General features: G+C 44.0%; 1 protein-coding gene across 6 annotated transcripts in view; it reads left to right on the forward strand.

The window, feature by feature from the left end:
- Positions 1–25,009, forward strand: part of LOC122933219 — a 105,713-nt gene that overhangs the window by 54,163 nt on the left and 26,541 nt on the right. For all 6 annotated transcript variants that reach the window (XM_044288070.1, XM_044288071.1, XM_044288074.1 and 3 more), the window contains one exon: positions 14,963–15,280. In XM_044288070.1, the coding sequence (XP_044144005.1) occupies positions 14,963–15,280 (318 nt within the window). The remainder of the gene's footprint in view (positions 1–14,962; positions 15,281–25,009) is intronic.

The raw sequence follows: 25,009 nt of genomic DNA on the forward strand, positions 1-25,009 counted from the left end.
GCCAAGATATTTCTCTCACCCAGCATGGGTATATGTAAAATGACACCCCAAAACACATTCCCCAACTTCTCCTGAGTACGGCGATACCAGATGTGTGACACTTTTTTGCAGCCTAGGTGGGCAAAGGGACCCACATTCCAAAGTGCACCTTTCGGATTTCACCGGTCATTTTTTACTGATTTTGATTGCAAACTACTTCTCACACATTTGGGCCCCTAAATTGCCAGGGCAGTATAACTACGCCACAAGTGACCCCATTTTGGAAAGAAGACACCCCAAGGTATTCCGTGAGGGGCATGGCAAGTTCCTAGATTTTTTTAATTTTTGTTGCAAATTAGTGGAATATGAGACTTTGTAAGAAAAAAATAAAAAATAAAAATCATCATCATTTTCCGCTAACTTGTGACAAAAAATAAAAAGTTCTATGAACTCACTATGCCCATCAGCGAATGCCCAACTCACTATGCCCAACGTCGAGTGTCCTGTCCGAAAGGGCGTTCAGCGCAACAGGGGGGATCGTGACCGTTAAGCGCACTCGCCTAGCTCACGACAGTCTGGACTACCTCACATTTGTAAAAATGAATGAGGCATAGATCTCAGAGGAATTCAACACATGTGACAACCACGTTTAATTAAATTTTCTCATGCCAGCCCACACATATCCGCCACCACACAGAACATAGAATGGTCCCTGTCTTATGTAAATACAGAGGCATAAAAAGGCCTTTTATGTCAGGTGAATGCCTGATGTTTGGGGCCTATACTCCACTGTCCTGCAGTAAAATTGGTATCCAATGACCACCTAATGTATTTCCAGCCACATAATCACTTGATGTTTTCTGTACGGTGAATGCCTAACTGTTGGGGCCTCGGAGGAATTTAACACCACGTGTGACAACCATGTGTTATCGAATTTCACCTATTATCATTTGGGGTTTATTCAAGAGGGGGGATTTCGTTAGCCATGTTTTTAATCCAAATTTATATTTTTAGTTCTTTCAAACATATGTATCTGACATGTATTTGTACTGGCCTACAGTAAAATTGTTATCTAATAACCATCTAATATACCTCCAGCCACATAATCACTTGATTTTTTCTGTCCGGTGAATACCTATTGTTTGGGCCTGTACTCCTCTGGCCTGCAGTAAAATTGTTACCCACTGACCACCTAATTTACCTCCAGCCACATAATCACTTGATGTTTTCTGTCCGGTGAATGCCTAATGTTTGGGGCCTGTACTCCACTGGCCTGCAGTAAAATTGATATGCAGTGACTGTCTAATATACCCCCAGCTACATAATAACTTGATATTTTCAGTACTTTAAATGCATAATTTTGGGGGCATATAATCTAACTGGCCAACAGTAAAAATGATATATGGTGACCGCCTAATGTACCTCCAGCCACATAATCACTTGATCTTTTCTGTACGGTGAATGCCTAATGTTTGGGGCCTGTACTCTAGTGGGCTACAGTAAAATTGTTATTCAGTGACTGCATAATGTACCTCAAGCCACATAATTACAATTTATTTTGTGTCAAGGTGAAGGCCTAATTTTTAAGGCTCGTACTCCCATGGCCTAAAATAAACATTTTCGAGCCTCCAGCAGGGCACATTTTTGAGAATTTCCCTTTACGACGCATAAAAATTGCCCATGCTTAAAATACATATTTTTTGTGGGAATTTTTGTCACTGTCCATGTTGTGGGACTGTTTGTGCACTTCTGGTAAGTATTTGGTGGCAGCAAATATGACCTGAAAGTTTTTCAGGTTCGCCTGCCATTAAAGTGAATGGGGCCTGCCGCGAACTTAGGGTTTTGCGAACATTTGATCGCGTTCGCGCTATCGCATTCGCGAATCGTCCAGACCGATGTTCATCCATTACTATCAAGGAGTTCCTCGCTTCTCAGAGTGTCCACATCGGCCGTTAACTCGATGTAGTCGGACACCTGTCGGTCTAGGCTTTCCCTGAGGCTGGATCTGGAGGGCGGCTGTCGGTGGATTGGCTGCAAGAATGATCTCATTTCCAAAGTGACAACACATCTTCAAACCGCCCTCTTTTTTCAGGGGCATTAGGGTTGGTACCCGCACCTGTTTCGCTGTGGGTGGAAATTCCTCTGTCAGTGCCCGCAACAGCAGAATGCAGCATCTCTTGCAGCAGGGCCTGGAGATGCTGCATTCTGACAACACTCTGTGATGCTGGTAACATGTCCGCCATTTTGTCTTTGTACCGGGGGTCTAAGTATGTTGCCACACAGTACAGGTTCTTGACCTTTATGTTTTTTATACGTGGGTCCCTCTTCAAACACTGGAGCATGAAGGCCCCCATTTGCACTAAATTGGAAGCAGTGGAGCGCCCTGGCTCCTGCTAATCGCCCAGGAGAATGTCATCCTCAGTCTCCTTCCCCTATCCACGGACAACACCAGGGATCCTGAAAAGTTTAAAGCCTGCTCTTCTTGCTACTCCTCCTCCTCCCCCCAGGCACGATCATCCTCTGACTCCTGCTGACTTTTCTCAGATGGAGTATTCCCCCCATGGTATTTATTCAGCAGTGCGACTTCCTCATCTTACAGCTCCTGTTCCTCGACTGCTTGTTCAATGACATGACGCAATGCACGCTCCACAAAAAAGGTGTTAGGTCCGATGTCACTGATGGTGCCCTGGCAGCGACTGACCAGTATGCAGATCTCATCATATGGCCGCAGAAGTCTGCATGCGTCGTGCATGAGTAGCCACTGTCGCGGTGAAAAGAAACCAAGCTCCCCAGAACCTGTCCTGCCGCAGAGTTCATGCAGGTTGTCATTAACGGCACGTTTCTGCTGAAGCAGGCTATCAAACATATACAAGGTGGAGTTCCAGCATGTCGGGCAGTCACAAACCAGACGTCTTACAAGTAAGTGTTGTCGCCGCTGAACGTCAGCAAGGTGAGCCATAGCCGTGTAAGATCTTCTAAAATGGCCAGAGATTTTCCTAGCCTTTCGCAAGACGTCCTGGACCCGGGGGTATTTGGCAACAAATCGCTGCACGACTAAGTTAATGACGTGTGCCATGCAGGTGCCGTGTGTCATTTTGCCCTGTTTCAGCGCGCTCAGCAGATTGGCACCATTGTCGCACACCAATTTACCAACTGTCAAATTGACCAGGGTTAGCCACTAGTGGTGATCGAGCACCGAAGTATTCGGCCCGAACACTTTGCTATATTCGTGTGCTCGACCGAGCACCCGAGTATAATGGAAGTCAATGTAAGACAACCAGGCACACCCTGCTCTGAAGAGGGGAGGGTGCCTGGTCCATTGGAAAAGGTCAGAAAGTGACAGAAACGCCACCGAAATGGATCGGGAACAGCATGGGACGATGTCTGGATGCATCTTGGACTCCCAGGTCGCTGCTGCGAACCATGTTGTCCGAGTTGTACGCCACTTTTACAGACTGACAAAAATACACACAAACCCCCCCCCAAAAATAATAAAAAATTTTTTTTGCTGGAAAATGTTAGGAAACATTCCTTCCTGTATATTCAATTGTATATAAAGTGCAATTGCTGCAAAAAATTACAAGAAAGAGGCACTGCGAAACAGCCTGTATATCACATAAAGGAGGGCCCCATTCACATTGTGGTATAATAGTTCAGTTAGTGGGACTCCTACACTCATAAAGCCTATGCACTAAGTGAAAGGGCTGCCAAAAATTACAAAGAACCGACACTCGAAAACACACTTTGTTACACATAAAGGAGGGCATCATTCACACCCTTGAAAAATTATGATTGATGGACTGCTGGTGACTCTCAAAAACATTTTGAGCAAGGGCCTGCACATCTGACCATCTAAAACCTTAGGGGCGAGGGTCTGCTGCCAGATTGGTGACTCTAGATAGTTTGTGGGCAATTGAATGTCCCAGCGACAGCGATGATCCAGTTGGATGTCTGCCCTATCAACTTTCTATGTTTTTTTCTGCGCCTACCATGTTGATCACGGGTAACAGGAAGGGAGCCTGAGAAAGGGCTACCACATCCAAGGAAGGTCAATGGCTGAAATATGATTGGCTGTTGTTGCCTTGCCCCTTTTTTTCCCTAATTGTGAACAACCCAGAGAGGGTGGGTCAAGTTATTAAAGCACAAGAATCCAAGGGACGCAGCAGGCGTGCGGCAATTACCCACTCCCGACTCGGGGATGTAGTGACGATAACTAACAATACAGCACTCCTAAGTGGCCCTGTTATTGAAATGAGTACACTTTCCGTTAACAAGGATTTATAGGAGGGCAAGTCTGGTGCCAGCAGCCAACTTGCTCCCGGCCTCCACAATGTTCACCCAGTGTGCCATCATGGTGAGGATTGTGTTGACCAGACTCTTGGCTACTGAGACAGGACTTGTAGGTGAGGGCCTGCTGCCGCTTTGGTGACTCTAGATAACTTCTAGGCAATCGCACGTCCCCATGTCGGCAATGATCCATTTGGATGTCTGCCCTATTAACTTTGGAGAAATGTTTCAACAAGGACCTTCTGGTACAGCACCATTTTGCTTGTCCTCTCCACCAGAGGAATGAGAGATGAGAAGTTCTCTTTGTAGCGGGTGTCGAGAAGGGTGAACAACCAGTAATCCGTGTTGTCTAAAATGCGTATAACATGCAGGTCATGGGAAAGACAGCCTAACGTAAAGTCTGCCATGTGTGCCAGAGTACCAACAGGCAAGACTTCACTGTCATCATCAGAAGGTGAGCTGACCCTGTAAAAGATTTAAGGTGAGGGCCTGCAGGTTAGCTGACCCTGTAAAACATTATATGCGAGGGCCTGCAGTTGAGCTGACCCTGTAAAACATTATATGCAAGGGCCTGCAGGTGAGCTGACCCTGTAAAACATTATATGCAAGGGCCTGCAGGTTAGCTGACCCTGTAAAACATTATATGCGAGGGCCTGCAGTTGAGCTGACCCTGTAAAACATTATATGCAAGGGCCTGCAGGTGAGCTGACCCTGTAAAACATTATATGCAAGGGCCTGCAGGTGAGCTGACCCTGTAAAACATTATATACAAGAGTCTGCAGGTCAGCTGACCCTGTAAAACATTATATGCAAGAGCATATATGCGAGGGCATTATATGCAACGAATAAGCATGTTGATATGATGGAAGAGGAGGAGGAGGATGAGAAAAGGAAAATTAAATCATATACACATAAAGGAGGGCCTCATTCACATTGTGGTACAATAGTTCAGGTAGTGGGACTCCTACACTCATAAAGCCTATGCACTAAGTGAAAGGGCTGCCAAAAATTACAAGGAACCAGCACTCCAAAACACCCTTTGTTACACATAAAGGAGGGCATCATACACACCCTTGAAAAATTATGATTGGTGGCCTGCTGGTGACCATCAAAACATTTGGAGCAAGGGCTTGCTGGTCTAACCATCCAAAACATGAGGGGCGAGGGCCTGCTGCTGAGCTGACCCTCTAAAACATTAGGGGCGAGGGCCTGCTGGTGAGCTGATAATCTAAAACATTATATGCAAGTACATGCTGGTGAGCTGGCGCTGTAAAACATTATAAGCGAGTGAATGCTGTTCAGCTGACGCTCTAAAACATTATATGCGAGTGCATGCTGTTCAGCTGACGCTCTAAAACATTATATGCGAGTGTATGCTGTACAGCTGATGCTCTAAAACAACATTTTCAAGTGCATATTGTTCAGCTGATGCTCTAAAACATTTTTTGCGAGTGCCTTTAGGTGAGCTGACGCTCTAAAGCATTATATTTGAGTGCATGCTGTTCAAATGACGCTCTAAAACATTATATGCAAGTGTATGCTGTTCAGCTGAGTCTATAAAAAAAACATTTGAGTTTAGGGCCTGCAATTTAGCTGTTCCTATAAAAAAAAATTAGTTAAGGGCCTGCAGTTGAGCTGACCCTATTAAAAAAAGTTAGAGTGGAGGGAATATATACAATCTGGATGAGGAGGAGAAAACAAGATTCAACCATATACTCTTTTTTTATGGTGCATGGGAATATACTACAGTAGATTAAGTACATTACAAATGATAGATTGAAATTGCCTTTATGTTCATCATCAGCTCAACTCTCCTCTGGTGGAGTTGAGAAGTCAGGGGGCAATCCAGGCCTTGTTCATTTTTATCTGAGTCAACCTGTCAGCATTGCCAGTGGACAAGTGGATATGCTTATCTGTTATACTGCCACCAGCAGACAAAACACTGGCGGCAGGGCACTCCAGCACCTCCAAGACATAGAGCACAAGTTTGTGCCACGTGTCCAGCTTGGACACCCAGTAGTTGTAAGGCACTGAGGGATAATTTAGGATGCTGACACGGTCTGCTATGTATTCCTTCACCATCTTCCAAAATGTTTCCCTCCTTGTACCACTAGGCCGCGCTTCAGGGTGAGGTTGCTGGTGGGGTGTCATGAAAGTGTGCCATGCCTTGGAGAGTGTTGCCCTGCCTTTGTTGGAACTGCTGTGTGTTCCCCTTGTCTCCCTTCATCTGTTGACTAAGGAAGTACGGACTCTGCCGCCAGCATTGTCAGATGGGAAATTTTGGAGCAATCTCTCAACAAGTACCTTCTGGTATTGCACAGTTTTACTCGTCCTCTCCACCACAGGAATGAGAGATGAGAAGTTCTCTTTGTAGCAGGGGTCGAGAAGGGTGAACACCCACTAATCCGTGCTATCTAAAATGCGTATAATGCTAGGGTCACGGGAAAGGCAGCCTAACATGAAGTCAGCCATGTGTGCCAGAGTATCAACAGACAAGACGTCGATGTCGACATCAGGATGACTCTCCATCTCTTCCTCCTACTCTTCTGCCCATCCACGCTGAACAGATGGAATTAAAGTTCCATGGGTACTACCCTCTGTAGCAGAGGCAACTGTCTCAAGCTCCTCCTCCTCCTGCTCTTCATGGTCCAATTCGCGCTGAGAAGACGAACCGTGGGTGGTCTGGCTATAACCCTGTGTAATGTCATTCGTCATTTCCTTGTCTGCCACATTCAGAGCATTGTCCTTAATTGTGAGTAGCGATCGTCTTAGTAGACACAGAAGTGGGATGGTAACGCTGATAATAGCTTTATCGCTACTAACCATCTGTGTGGATTCATCAAAGTTTTTTAAAAACACACAGAGGTCTGACATCAATGCCCACTCCTCGCTTGTGAATAGTGGCAGTTGACTCGAAAGGTGCCGACCATGTTGCAACTGGTATTCCACAATTGCCTTCTGCTGCTCACAAAGCTTGGACAACATGTGGAACATGGAGTTCCAGAGCATGCTCACGTCACACAACAGTCGGTGAGCTGTCTATTATAATAGCTGCTGCAGCATTGATAGACTGGCAGAAGCTGTGGACGACTTGCGGAAATGGGCACACATGTGGCGCGCCTTCACTAGTAGCTCTGGCAAATTGGGGTAGGTTTTGATAAACCACTTAACCACTAAGTTTAAGACGTGGGCTGGGCATGGGATGTGTGTCAGGTTGCCGAGCTCCAAAGCTGCCACCAAGTTACGGCCATTGTCAGACACAACCATGCCTGGTTGTAGGTTGAGTGGCGAGAGCCACAGCTCGGTTTGGTCCCTTATACCCTGCCACAGCTCAGCGGCGGTGTGCTGTTTGTCCCCTAAGCAGATCAGCTTCAGCGCGGCCTGTTGACGCTTACCCACAGCAGTGCTACACTGCTTCCAGCTAGCGACTAATGGCTGACTGCTGCTGGAGGTGGAAGTGGAGGAGGAGGCAGCGGAGGAGAAGAACTGTGGGTTGGAGCCAGTATCATAGCTGTTGGCAGAGACCCTGATGGACGTAGGGCCCGCAATCCTGGGAGTGGGTAGCACCTGTTCCATCTTAGGGTACGACTCACTCCCGTCCTCCACAACATTCACCCAGTGTGAGGTCATGGAAATTCGGCATCTCTGACCACCAGCACTTGTTCATCTGTCCATGGTTAAGTGGACCTTTCCAGTAACTGCGTTGATCAGTGCACGAGTGATGTTCTGGGACACATGCTGGTGTAGGGCGGGCACGGCACACCATGAAAAATAGTGGCGGCTGGGGACTGCGAACCAAGGGACTGCCGCTGACATCAGGCTGCGGAAGGCCTCAGTGTCCACAAGCCTAAATGGCAACATTTTAATGGCCAGTAATTTGGAAAGTTGCGCATTTAGTGCTATGGCCTGTGGGTGGGTGGGTATTTGCGCTTGCATTCAAATGACTGTGTTATGGACATTTGGATGCTGCGTTGGGACAGGGAAGTGGATGTTGTTGCTGATGGTTCATGCGAAGGTCCAGGTGCAGGTCGACGGGCATCCGGGCCTTCGACAGGGGATTGGCCAGCAGTGCAAAACTCAGGGAAAGAGGAGGCAGTGGTGTGACCCGCAGACCCAGATTGTGGACCCAGGTGTTCGGCCCACTTATTAGGGTGCTTGGATGCCATGTGGCGGATCATGTGCGGGCATGTTTGGTGTGGGCTGACTTCTCCCTTTTGCAACCCCACTGTCTCTTCCAGCCTGTTGTGGTGCTGCAGATTCCTCCCCCTCTGTACTGCTGTCCACACTCGGCTTTTCACCCTCCCATGTTGGATCAGTGACCTCATCGTCCACCACCTACTCTTCCACTTTCTCACTCTGCTCATCCTCCTGACTTGACCTAACCACAACCTCAGGGATTGACAACTGTGTCTCATCATCATCCACCTTGGGAACGAATGATTGCCATTCACCACCGTCATCTTCTTGAGACTGTGAAGGCTCTAGAGGTTGGGAATCAGGGCAAAATATCTCAGGTCCCTCTTCAAGCGATCTGGGCGCAAGAGCCAAATGTAATAGTGACGCTGGAAAGAGCTCCTCGGAATATCCAAGTGTGGGATCACTCGTTTGGCAAGCCTCTCCATGGTGGGAGGAAGGATGATCAGAGTAAGGATTCAGTTGACCAGATTCTTGGCTACAGAGACTGGACTTGGTGGAAGAGAGGGTGGTGCTTAACCGACTAGAAGCATTATCTTCAGCTATCCAACCGACCAACTGTTCACACTGGTCCGACGTGGACAGTGATGTCCTGTGCCGCCCAGCTAAGTTTACGGTGGATGTTTTTTTTTTTAAATCTGGTGCACTGGCAGCAGGCATAGTTTCATTGCGCCCAGAGCCATGGCCTCTGCGTGCACCATCAGCATCACGTCCACTGCCTCGTCCCTTAGTGCTCACCTTCTTCATATTAATGGTTTTGTCACTAGATGTGGCGCACATTGTTATACTGTCTGCTAAAGACACAGTTTTCGGATGCAGGACAGGATATGTCACAGAAACCCACAGAATATGGACACTATAATAAGCCCAGATTATTGGAATTTACAATACAAACAGTTTTCAGATGCAGGACAGTATATGTCACAGAAATCCACAGAATATGGACACTATATTAGGCCCAGATTATTGGAATTTGCAATGCAGACACAGTTTTCAGATGCAGGACAGTATATATCACAGAAACACACAGAATATGGACACTTTATTAGGCCCAGATTATTTGAATCTGCAATACAGACATTTTTTATGATGTAGTACAGTATTGGCTACAGAACTCCACAGATTATGGACACTATATTAGGCCCAGATTATTGGAATTTGCAATACAGACACTGTTTTCTGATGTAGTACAGTATTGGTTACAGAACACCACAGATTATGGACACTATATTAGGCCCAGATTATTGGAATCTGCAAAACAGACACTGTTTTCTGATCTAGTACAGCATTGGTTACAGAACACCACAGATTATGGACACTATATTTGGCCCAGATTATTGGAATCTGCAATACAGACCCTTTTTTTCTGATGCAGTACAGTATTGGTTACAGAACATCACAGATTATGGACACTATATTAGGCCCTGATTATTAGAACTTGCAATACAGACACTGTTTAGTGATCTAGTACAGTATAGGTTACAGAACACCACAGATTATGGACACTATATTAGGCCCCGATCATTAGAATTTGCAATACAGACACTGTTTTCTGATGTAGTACAGTATTGATTGCAGGACACCATAGAATATGGACACTATATTAGGCCCAGATTATTGGAATTTTCAATAGAGACACTGTTTTCTGATGTAGTACAGTATTGGTTACAGAACACCACAGATTATGGATACTATATTAGGCCCAGATTATTGGAATCTGCAATACATTCACTCTTTTCTGATGCAGTACACTATTGGTTACAGAACACCACAGATTATGGACACTATATTAGGCCCAGATTATTAGAATTTGCAATACAGACACTGTTTACTGATGCAGTACAGTATTGGTTACAGAACACCACAGATTATGGACACTATATTAGGCCCAGATTATTCGAATTTGCAATACAGACACTGTTTACTGATGCAGTACAGTATTGGTTACAGAACACCACAGATTATGGACACTATATTAGGCCCAGATTATTGGAGATTGCAATACAGACACTGTTTTCTGATGTAGTACAATATTGGTTACAGAACACCACAGATTATGGACACTATATTAGGCCCAGATTATTGGAATTTGTAATACAGACACTGTTTGCAGACAGGTATAAAAAAATTTAGAATAATTGCTGCTGTCAAACACACACAGTAGTCCTTAAAAGGACTTTTGGGTCCTGGAAAAGCTTTCTCAGAATAAAAAATTTGAAATTCGCTCCCTACTCTCTCTTTCCCGTCCTATGCTCTGCTCTCCCTGTCTACGGTGATGCCAGCAGCCAACATGGCTACTGGTATTATAGTGAGGGCAGTACTTATCTGCACCTATATTGACTGCTTAAAACCCGCAAAACGTGCAGGAAGGAGACTCGAGCATTGTGCTCGAGCACATGCGGTACTTGGTCGAGTACCGCCATGTGCCAAGCATAGCGATGCTCGAGCCAAACAGATATTCGGCCGAGCATGCTCGCTCATCACTATTAGCCACTGATCAGCCTGTGACCGCAGAGCTGAAAGCAGTGCAGGACCGGTGTGGCTCTGGGCTTCCAAGCACAACAGCCGCAGCACACCATGGCAAACGTCTCACCTAGCACGTCAAATAGGTTCTGTGGAGCTTGGGGGGTGCAGCAGAAGAGGCGGTAGTAGTGGAAAAGGAGGAGTCAGACGAGGAGGAGACAGAGGATGGAGTAGGAGGATGAGGAGAAGAAGAGGCAGGCTTGCATGCAATACGTGGCGGTAATACCAAATCAACACAGTTGCCATGGATTACATGATTGATGGCCGTCAGAAGGTTCACCCAGTGGGAAGTAAAAGTTATGTACCTTCCCTGCCCGTGCTTGCTAGACCATGTGTCTGTGATTAGATGTATCTTGGCACCAACACTGTGTGCCAGAGATATATTAACTTGCCGCTGAACATGGCCATATAATTCAGGGATGCCCTTCTGGGAGAAATATTTCCTTCTGGGGACCTTCCATTCCAGTGTGCCAATGGCCATTTTTTTCTAAAGTCCTCCGAGTCAACCAATTTATATGGCAATAGTTGGTGGGCTAGCAGTTCCGACAAGCCAGCGGTCAGCCATTGGCCAAGAGGATTATCCGGCATCATCATTTTTTTTACGCTCATACATTTGGGAAACCTGCCTTGTGCAAGATAAATGCAACAACGGCACGTTGGAAGGTGGAGAGGAGGACAAAAGAGAGGAGAGAGAAGGAGAAGAGTCAGGGCATGGAGCGTAGCTTTGTGGGTTATGATGGCATTGCTCCCACTGGGCTCGGTGATGGGAGGCCAGGTGCATTCTTAAGGCGGTCATCCCTAGGTGAGTGTTGGGCTTACAGGGACTTATGCGTTAACAGCACAGGCTGCAGATGGCAACACTATTCTCAGCAGCTGACACGTTAAAAAAAGCCCACACTGCGGAGCCATGTGCCGGCATCCTGAGAGTGCAAGATGTCACCTTGCATGGTGGATGGCTTACTTCAGATACATTTGCAGTCTGCTTTTTGCCTCCTGTGCACTGCGAGTTCTGCCTGTTTCTCCTTCTTTTCCTCCCTATCTGCTGCTCCGTCTCTCCCTCTGAACTCCCCTCCTCTTTTTCTCTTGGGGGCACCCACATGACGTCCATTGACACGTCATCATTGTCACATTCACCACCACTGACATTAGAGATCTCGGAGTAGGCAGCAACAGCAGGGACCACCCTCCTTGGGCTGAGTTAATACTTGAGTTATTTGGTCAGTTTTGGCCCAGTGACTGACCAAAAAAGTGAAGTGTGCAGTAATTCTAATAGTGACTCCTGTCATCTGCATGTCATACTGACTGACTGACAGTATCATTTCACTACCCAAGCGCATTCCCTATGCGGGTGCAAGGCACAATGTTCTACACCTATATAAAGGTTCTATGCAGCCCGGAAATAGCCGTTTTTAATCGCGATTTGTCGCAAATGTATTCGGATCAAAGCACATTTTTTCGGAAAATTTGTCGAACCAGCCAAATAGAATTTTATTTTTATTCGCTTATCTCTAATTTCTAGTTTTCATGGTTGCAACCACCCTGGACCGTGGAAGAGCAGCGTATATAGCAATGAATCAAGTCAGGAAAAAAAAGGCAATATAGACAATCACAATATTTTAGTAAGTGCCTTGTATTAACTTTCTATACATGATGAATGCCATTTGCTGAAGTAAGACAACCCCTTTAACATAAGCTAATGTGAGAACTGCCTTTAGTTGCTTAGAGGTTACCTTGAGTTCCTTTGGGAAATTTAAGGAACGAAACCATAAAAAAATGCAAATGCAACAAACCTTTAGGGGTTTTGTTTTATGGCCTTCACTGTATTGTAAAAAATAATGTTACCTTTATCTTGTGGGTCAATATGATTACAGTGATACCAAATGTATACACTTTTAGTTGTTTTAATAGCTAAAAGAAATAAAAAATTAAAAATTACCATATTCTGACACCCAAACGATGAGTTGTTCATTTAGATTTTTTTTCCCGTCATACTATCCACAATATGGCATAAATTCTTTTGTATTTTAACAGTTTGGTTATTTTCTTTTATTATATTTATATAGGGGTTTTTACGGTTTATTTTTAAATGTATTTTGAGGAAAGGAGGTGATTTGATATTTTTTTATATTTTAATCCTTTTTACTATATTTTTAACCTCATTGGAGCATTGCTTTTGTAACACGCCCTGTGCTTTGCACACACACCCTCCTCTTGATTGACAGGGCAAGACATCAGCATACTGAGGGAAGAGCTGTGTCTTAGCATGTACATATCAGAAATGCTACTTTATAGTCTTACCATAATGAGAAGAGTGGATTTCTATGTTTAGAAAGTGAATATACATATTACTGCTTTATTCCCAAGATATGATTATAAAGAAACCAGTAATATTTGTTAGCTTTCTAAGTATAGAAAAAACAAGTTCACAATATGATAAGGCTGTAGCCTGAAGGTAAGTGGTCAGTGTTGCATGCAGAGATTTCAGGATTGAATCTTGGGAAAAACTTTCAGATTTTTTTCTTCAGATATTTTATTATCCGTCATTTAACCAAATTAACTAATTAAAGTTTATAGCCTTGTTGTATAGAGAATAAAATGTTGTATGTTTAGAAAGCTAATACATATTGCTAATTTCTATATGTTCATATAAAGTGCCTATGAATAAACCAGTAATAAGTTTTTTAGGTTTCTAAGTATAAAAAACACTATTTTTAATATAGTATGGTTATAGCCTTTTATTATGTATTAAATGAGAGAAAAAAATTGAAAAAACATATATAAGCCTCTCCTGGGACTTGAACTTAAAATCTTTACATGCGAGACTGACCACTTACCAACAAGCTATAGCCTTATCACATAGAGAAGAATGTTTTTTTTTCTATTCTTAGAAAGCTAATACATATTACTGGTTTCTTTATAATCATATATTGTGAATAAAGCAATAATATGTTTATTAGCTTTCTAAACATAAAGATCCACTTTTCTATTTATGGTAAGGCTATATTGCATATCTCATATACTACGTACATACGTACATACAATAGCTCTAGGACACATCTATGCATTTAATATTTTGATGTCTTGTCTTGTAAATCAAGTTTAAATCAAGTTTACAGAGCACAGGCGGTGATCCAAAACCAGTGCTCCAAGGATTCGTCCTTGTCCCCTGGTGCTCTGACTCATTTGCATATTTATAAAAACGCAAATATCTATGCAGCCGTTTAGCATATATACAAAAAAAAGGTATAGTTTTAATCAACAATATGAGCCCCACCAGGCAGTATTCCTGGTTTAATAGGGTTTGCCATGCTGACAGAGACACTTTAATATGAACTTTACTGTGGCACACCTGGGAGCTCTCACAAAGCTTCTGACTGCCAGAGTAACTAAGCAGTTCCTGCAATCTCACTGATGGGGGCTGATTCGATCACCTAGAGCAGCTCAATCTTCATAAATGAATGATCAGATGCCATGGTTGCAATTGCCCTCATGGACACTGCTGGCAGGTGTCTGCTGTGTTTCTTAACCCATGTGCTAATTGTTGTTGAGTATAATCGAAAAAAATTCCAGGACATAGTTATAGTGCTAATATCCAATATATAGCCATATTATAGTGAATTTCAGTATGAGGCTTCTATACAAGAAGGCCTAACACACAATTCATTGCACAGTAAGGTCTGGTGCACATTCATGGTATGGTAGATTTTAGTGTACAACCGCTTAGCACAATGGCCCAAATCGCAGTTAAATCTTCAGTCAAACTGTACTGTATCATCCCATATCCAGCTACACTGCACATGCACTTTACATGCAGCACACTAATAAAACATAATAATAACATCTTTTGGCATACTCAATGTACCATAAAAAGTTATGGCTCCAGAAAGGCAGGAAGAAAAAATGAAAATGCAAAAAAGAAAAATGCTCAAGGTGTTATGGTACATTAATTATTTGTATTTTGTTATTTTAATACCTACAGGGCTACCATCCAGATTACATGTGGCTATTTTTAAGGCTTATGACAGCGTGGAAATGAGTTGTGAATATAATCAAAAACAGACATGGTCAAAAGCTTGGTACAAGATGATGGGTCTTGATAACCTTCAGTGGCTGGTTCATTCTGACGGGAACATCAATATGGACTACAGTTCAAGATCTACAGTGTTTGTTTATGAACAAAAGAGAGTTCTGGAAATGAAGATCACAAACTTGGAACTTTGGGACAGTGGTTTATATCAGTGTCGTGAATCAGGAGGTGAAACCATCTTAAATGAAATCTTGCTGCTTGTAACTTTAGGTATGTGTTACATATTTTGTGGACCGTTGTGTCACTATCAAATTCATAACCTACTCAGCCCACACCCCAAAAGAAATTCAATACAAAAATCAGGCTTGCTACCTGTATAGCCAACATTCTATTACAAAGTTTCAAATACCCTTTTCCCCATTACATAGTCATGTTCTATTCAGAACTTTAACTCCTTAAGGACACAGACTTATTTCACCTTAAGGACCAGGCCATTTTTTGCAAATCTGACAAGTGTCACTTTAAGTGGTAATAACTTTAAAAGGCTTTTACTTATCCAGGCCATTCTGAGATAGTTTTTTCATCACATATTGTAGTTCATGACAGTGGTAAATTGAAGTAAAAAAAAAAACATTTTTATTTATAAAAAAAATACAAAATTGGGAAAAAAATTGGAAAAAATTGCAAATTTCAAAGTTTTCATCTCTCTACTTCTATAATACATAGTAATACCTACAAAATGAGTTATTACTTTACATTCCCATATGTCTACTTCATGTTTGGATGATTTTGGGAATGATATTTAAGTTTTTGGGGATGTTACAAGGCTTAGAAGTTTAGATGCAAATCTAGAAATTTCTCTGAAATTTTTAAAAAACCCAATTTTTAGGGAACAGTTCAGGTCTGAAGTCCCTTTGTGAGGCTTACATAATAGAAACCACCCAAAAATGACCCCATTCTAGAAACTACACCCCTCAAGGTATTCTAAACTGATTTTACAAACGTCGTTAACCCTTTAGGTGTTGCACAAGAGTTATTGGCATATGGGGATAAAATTTGAGAATTTCAATATTTTGTCAAATTTTCCATTTTAATCAATTTTTTCCAGTAACAAATCAAGTGTTAACAGCCAAACAAAATGCTATATTTATTGCCCCGATTCTATAGTTTGCAGAAACACCCCATATGTGGCCGTAAACTACTGTACAGGCACACAGTAGGGCGTAGAGGGAAAGGTGCGTCGTATGGTTTTTGGAAGGCAGATTTTGCTGGACTGGTTTATTTACACCATGTCACATTTGAAGCCCCCCTGATGCACCCCTAGAGTAGAAACTCCATAGAAGTGACCCCATCTAAGAAACTACACCCCTCAAGGCATTCAAAACTGATTTTACAAACTTTGTTAACCCTTTAGATGTTGCACAAAAGTTATTGGCAAATGGAAAATTTGCCCAAAAATTTGAATTCTCAAATTTCATTTTAATCAATTTTTTCCAGTAACAAAGCAATGGTTAACAGCCAAACAAAATGCTATATTTATTTCCCCAATTCTGTAGTTTGCAGGAACACCCCATATGTGGCCGTAAACTACTGTATGGGCACACGGTAGGGCGTAGAGGAAAAGGTGCGCCGTGTGGTTTTTGGAAGGCAGATTTTGCTGGACTGGTTTATTTACACCATGTCCCATTTGAAGCCCCCCTGATGCACCCCTAGAGTAGAAACTCCATAAAAGTGACCCCATTTTGGAAACTACGGGATAAGGTGGCAGTTTTGGTGGGACTATTTTTAGGGTACATATTATTTTTGGTTTATCTATTGTAAGGGATCGCCTCTTATTTGAGGGTCATTCTCACAGATACGACTTTAGGACACCAGGTTTCAGGTCCAAACCGTGCATTAATTGTGCATACTCCAACCAATACAGGTTATCATGAAGTCGCAGCTTCACCTCACACATGTGACATCCACATAAAATAATAAACACTTGCCCGGCTAGGCTCTAACTAACACAGAGTTTCCTGACTCACCTAAGTCCTTGTTCACACCCTGTGAACACAAGCAGCTTTCTCAGTCAATGTCCCACAGCCTCCTGGCTGTACAGAGCACAGTACACCCACTGCCTCCAGTCCAGTGTCTCAGCACACATGGGAAATAGTGGTCTCTCAGCCCTCCTGGCTTGGACCACACAGAGCCTCCAGGCCTCTGTCCACAGGCAACACACTCCCCCCTTGCTGACCCTGGGAGGTGCTTTGTGCCAGCCTGATTACTTCCAGCTGGTCTCACCTGTGGTGGAATAGGGGTGTGGACCGAACTATCCACCCCTTCTTTGCCTCTAACCTGCGTGAGACCTGTCACTGTCTCACACTATATTACATTTTTGTGAGGCAAGGTTACCAGAAATAGAAATTCTGAAATTTAATCTCCATTTGCCAATAACTCTTGTGGAACACCTACAGGGTTAACAACGCTTGTAAAATCTGTTTTAGATACCTTGAGGGGTGTAGTTTATTAGATGGGGTCGCTTTTATAGAGTTTTTACTCTAGGGGTGCATCAGGGAGGCTTCAAATGGGACATGGTGCCCCAAAAAAGACCATCAAAATCTGCCTTCCAGAAACCATAGGATGTTTCCTTTCCTTCTGCGCCCTGCCGTTTGGTCATATAGCAGTTTACGACCACATATGGGGTGTTTCTGTAAACTGCAGCATGAGGGTAATAAATATTAAGTTTTGTTTGGCTGTTAACCCTTACTTTCTTATTGGAAAAAAAAACGGATTAAAATGGAACATTTTCCAAAAAATTGCTTTTATGGAACCATTTTTAATTTTACTGTGTTCATCTGAGGGGTTGGGGGGGACGCAGCGATGCCTAATATGTCAGCCTATTAATTTATTTTAGCTTTACTAGATAATATTTTGGATAACAAAATATTCGTTTTAATGTCTCAAGTCTGAAAACTACTTTTTTATCCGATTCTCAGTGGCTAACTTGGGGGAAAAAAAAAATTTAGTATCTCCATAGTCGGAGATTTTTTTTGTTTTTAGATGATTATCTTAGATAGGGGCTCATTTTTTGCGGTATGAGAGGACGGTTTTATTGGCACTATTTTGGGGGACAAATGACTTTTTGATCGCTTGCAATTACAATTTTTGGGATTTATGGTGACAAAAAAATTACTTTTTTTGTTCATCTGAGGGGTTGGGGGGTATTTTTATAGAGCAGATTCTTATGGATGCAGCGATACCTAATATGTCTACTTTTTATTTATGTTTTACACTATATTATCTTTTTATAAACCAAAAACTTTTTTGTATCTCCATATTCTAAGAGTCATTTTTTTTAGTTTTTAGCCGATTATATTAGGTAGGGGCTCATTTTTTGCAGGATAAGAGGATGGTTTCATTGTCACTATTTTGGGGGGCATATGACTTTTTGATCGCTTGCTATTACAATTTTAGTGATGTAAGATGACAAAAAAAAAATGTTTGCACCGTTTTTATTTTATTTTTATGACAGTGTTCATCTGAGGGGTTGGGGAGTTATTTTTATAGAGCACATTATTACGGACGAGGCGATACCTAATATGTCAGCTTTTTAATTTATTTTAGTTTTATTAAATAATATTTTTGAAAAAATAAATTTGTTTTAGTGTCTCAAGTCTGAGAACTACTTTTTTATCCGATTCTCAGTGGCTAAATTGGAATATAAATTTAGTACTCCATGGAATTGTGGTACTCCCTGAAGCAACTGTCAATGCAGAGGCCCGGGGCACGTGTCACACTGAGCAGTGGTGTCCTTCCTTATCCACCTCTTGCGACACACTCTGCACTTTTTTTGGGTCCGTCCCTTCTTTCCAGTATGGGAAAGTGTTGGCCAGAGACGATCCGGGCGCCTACAGTTCCCGAGGTACTCCGGCCTGCTTTTTCCCGATCCGAAAAGATCAGGGCCTTGAGAACTGCCTCATAGAACTGTAGGAATGTCCCTGTGTTGCCAGCGCTCTGGGACAGCACAAAAGAGTTGTACAAGGCTACCTGCAGTAGACCGCAACTTTTTTGTACCATGCCTGGGTTTTGCGCATGGTGTTATATGGCTTGAGGACTTGATCAGAGAGATAAACTCCTCCCATATACCGACTGTAGTTGACGATACAATCGGGCTTGAAGACCGTTGCCGCGGTACATCGCACAGGGACAGGGATGATGCCGTTACCATGAATTGTGGACAGTACAAGGACATCCCTCTTGTCCTTATAGCTAACCAGCAACAGGTTTTCACTGGTAAGGGCACGGGTCTCACCCCTGGGGATAGGCACCTGGAGAGGGTGGGCAGGAAGGCCGCGTTTATTTTTCCGCACGGTCCCACAAGCGGACGTGGATCTGGTGGCGAGGGACTGGAACAAGGGGATACTAGTATAAAACTTATCCACGTATAGGTGATAACCTTTATCTAGCAGTGGGTGCATAAGGTCCACACAAGTTTCCCGCTAACACCCAGAGTGGGGGGACATTCTGGGGGTTGAATACGGGAATCTCGCCCCTCCTACACACAAAACTTGTAAGTGTACCCTGAGGTACTCTCACAAACTTTGTACAGCTTCACGCCATACCTCGCCCGCTTTGAGGGAACATACTGGCGAAAAATGAATCTCCCCTTGAACGCAATGAGAGACTCATCAACCGCGACCTCCCTTCCAGGTACATAGGCCTGTACAAATTTGGCCTGTACAATGACCGGCCTAATTTTGTACAGGCGGTCATAGGCAGGATCTCCTTGGGAGGGGGGGGGGACATGCTGCATTATCTGAATAATGCAGGCATTTCCAAATGGCCTCAAACCGGGTACGTGTCATGGCCGTACTGTAAAGTGGGGTCTGGTAGAGGACGTCCCCACTCCAGTAATGCCTGACACTAGGTTTCTTGACTAGGCCCATGTGCAGCACAAGGCACCAAAATGTCTTCATCTCGGCTGTACTGACTGGGGTCCAGCCAACGGGCCTAGACAAAAAGGAGCCCGGGTGTTGAGCAACAAATTGTTGGGAGCACAGGTTTGTTTGCTCCACCATTAGATGTACAATCTGGTCAATAAAAAAAAGACTAAAAAAGTCCTATTCAGTGAAGCCCACTGTGGAAATCTGGATTCCTGGTTGGCCTACAAAATCAGGAATCACGGGCTTATAGCACTCTGGGGTACACCAGACAAGTTCACCGTACGAGCCTCAGAGCTTCTCGTACTAGGGTGGACCAGAGGGTCCCTAACATGGCGGTCCCCTTGCTCCGATTTTATGAAAAAATCAAAACCGCTGATCAACCATCTGAAATTGATCAGCGGTGGGGTGTGCGATGCTCTAACAGTGGCCGGACGCTAAGAGTGCCAGCCACAGTATGCACAAAAAAAATAACTGCCTGCGCCCAAAAAAGTTGTGGGGGGGAGGGGGGTGGCAGGGGGGCAAGCTGTAGCACCCCTGGGGGGTCTAGGGTCACACAGCTGTGCTGTGGACCCCAGATACCCGATTTAGGGTAATGCAATCACAAACTTTATTTTTTTTGACTGCCACTAACTTTCCCTTTATAATCTCTGCCTAACCCAACCTTTCCCTAGCCTTTCCCTAGTACCTGATTGAACAGATGGGGGTGCTGGGGCACAGATCGGGTGCTGAGCAGAGATAGGGTGATGCCTGGACAGATGGGGGTGAGGAGATGCAACGACGACGTGCAGCGCTACTCTCTCCTCTGCTCCCCGGACAGAAAAGGAGGAGGAGAGGAGCGCTGCTAGGATTTGAACGTCCTGCCGCACGCCCACCAACCAATCAGAGGCGATCCTGAGAGGTGATGTCACATCATCTCTCAGGATCGCAGGATGGTGATTGGTGGTGTAATATCACACCACTGATCACCATCCTGTTCTGGGTTATCGGATCCTCCGAGACCCGAATAACCCGGAAACGCAGCAAACCGCAGGTCTGAATTGACAGGACCCCCCGGCGCAATGATTTGAGCAGTATAGGTACCAGGACGTATCTGTACGCCCTGTGTCCTCAAGAGGTTAAAAAAGCATCATTCTGTTAAAGCTATACAACTTTCCTATGAAGCAATTCCAGTAACATAGTAAGGCTTCATGTACACGATTATATTTTTGCTCCGTATCTGATCTGCATTTTATGTGGTTCGAACACACTGCTCTCCGCATTTTTTGGGGATGCAAAAAATGTGGACAGCAAAAATGTGGCTGTTCTGCCACATGTCCTATTGTTATCCATGTTGCAGATAAGAATAGGCATTTCTATAATAAGGACTGATGAAATTGCGAGATGCACTTGGCCAGCATCTGTATTTTGCGGGTGCATAATGAACTGCGACCCCAAAAGGTAAAAGCCAATTTTCATAAAATTTCCTTTTTCACTCCAAATATGGCAATGAAATAACTCCTTGGATCAACATCCCATCGCCAGTAGCACCCATAATTAGTGTTGAGCAAATAAAAACATCCAAAGTGGAATTTGACCGAAAGTTTAGAAAAAATTAGATTTGCTGCAAAGCCGAATTTCATTGCGCTTCATGGTAACAAATATTTTTTCCTAAAATGGAGGCTAGAGTTGTCTTAAAAAGAACGGGAAAAAAAATACTTACCTCATCCACTTGCTTGGACAGAAGCAGTCCGCTCCTCTTTTGAGTGGAAAAGGCCTGCTGAAGGACCGGAGCTTAGCGTGATGACGTGACCTAGCTCTCCCAGCATGATCATGTGGTGACGTCATCATAGAGAGAGGTGCGGACTGCCTCTGCGCGAGTAAGTGGATCAGGTGAATGATTCAAAAAACCATATTGCACGGGCGTATTACCTTTTTTAACAGCCGTTAGATGGGTGCACTTTTGTCTATGTGGCGTTAAAAACAGTCCCATTGATTGACAGGCTGAATAGGGTTTTAACATAGCGATTCATGACAAATAATTAGTAAAAAATCTAATCTCTTGTCAAACTTCGGCGAAGCAGCCAAATCAAATTTTTCAATACTTTGCTCATCTTTACCCATAATGTATTACTTTCAAGAAACACATGCACGCACACGCATGCAAAAGTTCGGGGGATAAATAGATTTCTGAATTAAAGGGGTTCTGTAGTTTTTTTTTTACTGATGATCTATCCTCTGGATAGATCATCAGCATCTGATCGGCGGGGGTCTGACAACCAAGACATCTGCCGATCAGCTGTTTGAGAAGGCAGCAACGCTGGCAGTAGCATTGTGGCCTTCTTGCTGTTTACCGCAGGCCCAGTATCACTGGCCTTGGCACGGCTAAGCCATATTCAAGTGAACAGAGCTTAGCCCTGCCCATGCTATTGATACGAGTCGTGACGTCACTGGGCCTGCGGTAAACAGCGAGAAGGCTGCGGCTCTACTGTCAGCGCCACAGCCTTCCCAAACAGCTGATTGGCAGGGGTAACAGGTGTCAGACCCCCGCCGATCAGATGCTGTTGATCTATGCAGAGGATCATCAGTTTAAAAAAACTGCAGAACCCCTTTAAACTTTGATATATGTGTATATTTGTTATTAGGCCCTTTAACTGTATTTTTCTAAACTAAAGTAAGCTCTATTTTCTAATTCTGAAGTTCATCCTTTCGATTTATTGCTTTAGTCACTCATCTTAGAATCTGCACCCTCTCTACTATATCTTGTACACAATTTGGAATATTGTGTACAGTTGTGAGCACTAAGGTCTGACTACTGATTTCTAAATTGGAAGACTTATTTTATCATATGTGTAGCTATCTGTCATGCCCTGCCCTGTGAGTGGTTTGAGGAGATCTGTCAGAATTGCTGCACGTGACTCAACCTGATAGTTTGTTTGTTGTGGGTTTGAGCAAAGTTCCACCTTCTCCCAGGTGGTGTTCTTTTGGTGATTAGTGAAGCTATTTGTACCTCCCTTTTCCCCTATAGCCTTTGCAGGTTATAGTTCTACCTTGTGTGAGCTTTGGATGCTTGGTGGATCGTCTGCTCCTTCTCGTATCAGATAAGTCTTTTCCCTTCTCTTTTGCCTTTTGGTTTCTGTTTTGTCTAGGCCTCTAGTGGGGACGCTAGCACCTTCGGTGGTAGAAGGCACTGGGTGTCTCTTACCCTTTTTCCCTATTGCTGAGGGTCTGTTTAGTGTGTTATAGTCATAGGCACGGGGACATGTGTATATCTACCATTGAGGTATGCACATGGGCTTAGCAGCATAGGGAAAGTGTGTCAGGGATTGCTAGGAGGTGACCTTGTTTTTCCCTAGCTTGTGGGTCCTAGTCCTTTGTTTAGTTTGTCATTCAGTTTGTTGTTCCTTTCCCTACCTATCGTGACACTATCCTCCCTTTGATGCATCCCATAATCTTATTTTTCTTGGCAGTAGCTGCCTGGCACTGGATCTCACAGTTAAAATATCCCTATGTCTATGTTATGGTGTGTTTTTCCATTAAGTATGTAATGTAATATCCATGTTTCTTTTACCAAGTTGTTAACCTTATATTAAGCAATGTCAACCTCCTTTGCAATTGTCTGTGCAAGCCTCCAACTTACATTATTATACACAGGTCCTTATTCTTGTCATCCGCAGGGGTCCCAGTGTTTTAAGTTTTTTTAATGGTACAACCTCTTTAAGTATACAGTCAACATTCAGTGTTGAATAGTTGCTTATCTATAGGTGAAGAAGTAGTTGAAGAAATACAGTTGCTCCCAAGTTCTGGCGCTTTGGGGCCCATAGGCCATGATTATAAATTGTTCATAGGTGGCCCTATGAAAGATTTAGCATCATACCCCATGAACTACACGTTATGCCTTTGTCAAGTGCATTAGGAAAGTCTCCAGACCCCAGAATGTTTAACATTTTTGCTAATGTATTTAAAAGAAAAAGCTAAAATATTGTAGCAGCATGTAGACCCATTACTCAGGACTTAGGCCTCATGCACACGACCGTTGTGTGCATCCGTGGCCGTTTTCCATTTTTTTTTTCGCGGACCCATTGACTTTCAATGGGTCCGTGGAAAAATCGGAAAATGCACCGTTTTGCAGCCGAGACCGTGATCCGTGTATCCTGTCCGTCAAAAAAATATGACCTGTTCTATTTTTTTGACGGACAACGGTTCACGGACCCATTCAAGTCAATGGGTCCGTGAAAGAACACGGATGCACACAAGATTGGCATCTGTGTCCGTGATCCGTGGCCATAGGTTACTTTCATACAGACGGATCCGAAGATCCGTCTGCATAAAAGCTTTTTCAGAGCTGAGTTTTCACTTTGTGAAAACTCATATCCGACAGTATATTCTAACACAGAGGCGTTCCCATGGTGATGGGGACGCTTCTAGTTAGAATATACAACGAACTGTGTACATGACTGCCCCCTGCTGCCTGGCAGGTGCTGCCAGGCAGCAGGGGGCAGACCCCCCCCCTCCCTCCCCTGTAGTTAACTCATTGGTAGCCAGTGGGCCCCCCCTCCCTCCCCTGTAGTTAACTCGTTGATGGCCAGCCCCCCCTCTCTCCCCTGTAGTTAACTCATTTGTAGCCAATGGGCCCCCCCTCCCCTGTAGTTAACTCATTGGTAGCCAGTGGGCCCCCACCTCCCTCCCCTGTAGTTAACCCATTGGTGGCCAGTGGGAGCTCCTCCTACTGGTAAGTGACAGGTCTGTGCGGTGCATTGCCTAATGATCTGTCACTTACCAGTAGGAGGAGCTCCCGGCCAGACACAGACATCGCTGCTCGCAGGTAAGTATGATGCTTCTACAAATTGCTAAGTAACCATGGCAAACGGGACTGCAGTAGCATCCCGGTTGCCATGGTTACCGATCGGAGCCCCAGCGATCAAACTGGGACTCCGATCGGTACTCTCCACTGCCACCAATGATAGGGGGGAGATTTTAATTAGGAGGGGGAGGGAGGGGAGAGGGCCCACTGGCCACCAACGAGTTAACTACAGGGGGGGAGGGTGGGCCCACTGGCCACCAATGAGTTAACTACAGGGGAGGGGGGCTGGCCACC

This window comes from Bufo gargarizans, chromosome 3 (assembly GCF_014858855.1).
Source record: "Bufo gargarizans isolate SCDJY-AF-19 chromosome 3, ASM1485885v1, whole genome shotgun sequence".
Taxonomy (NCBI): Eukaryota; Metazoa; Chordata; class Amphibia; order Anura; family Bufonidae; genus Bufo; species Bufo gargarizans.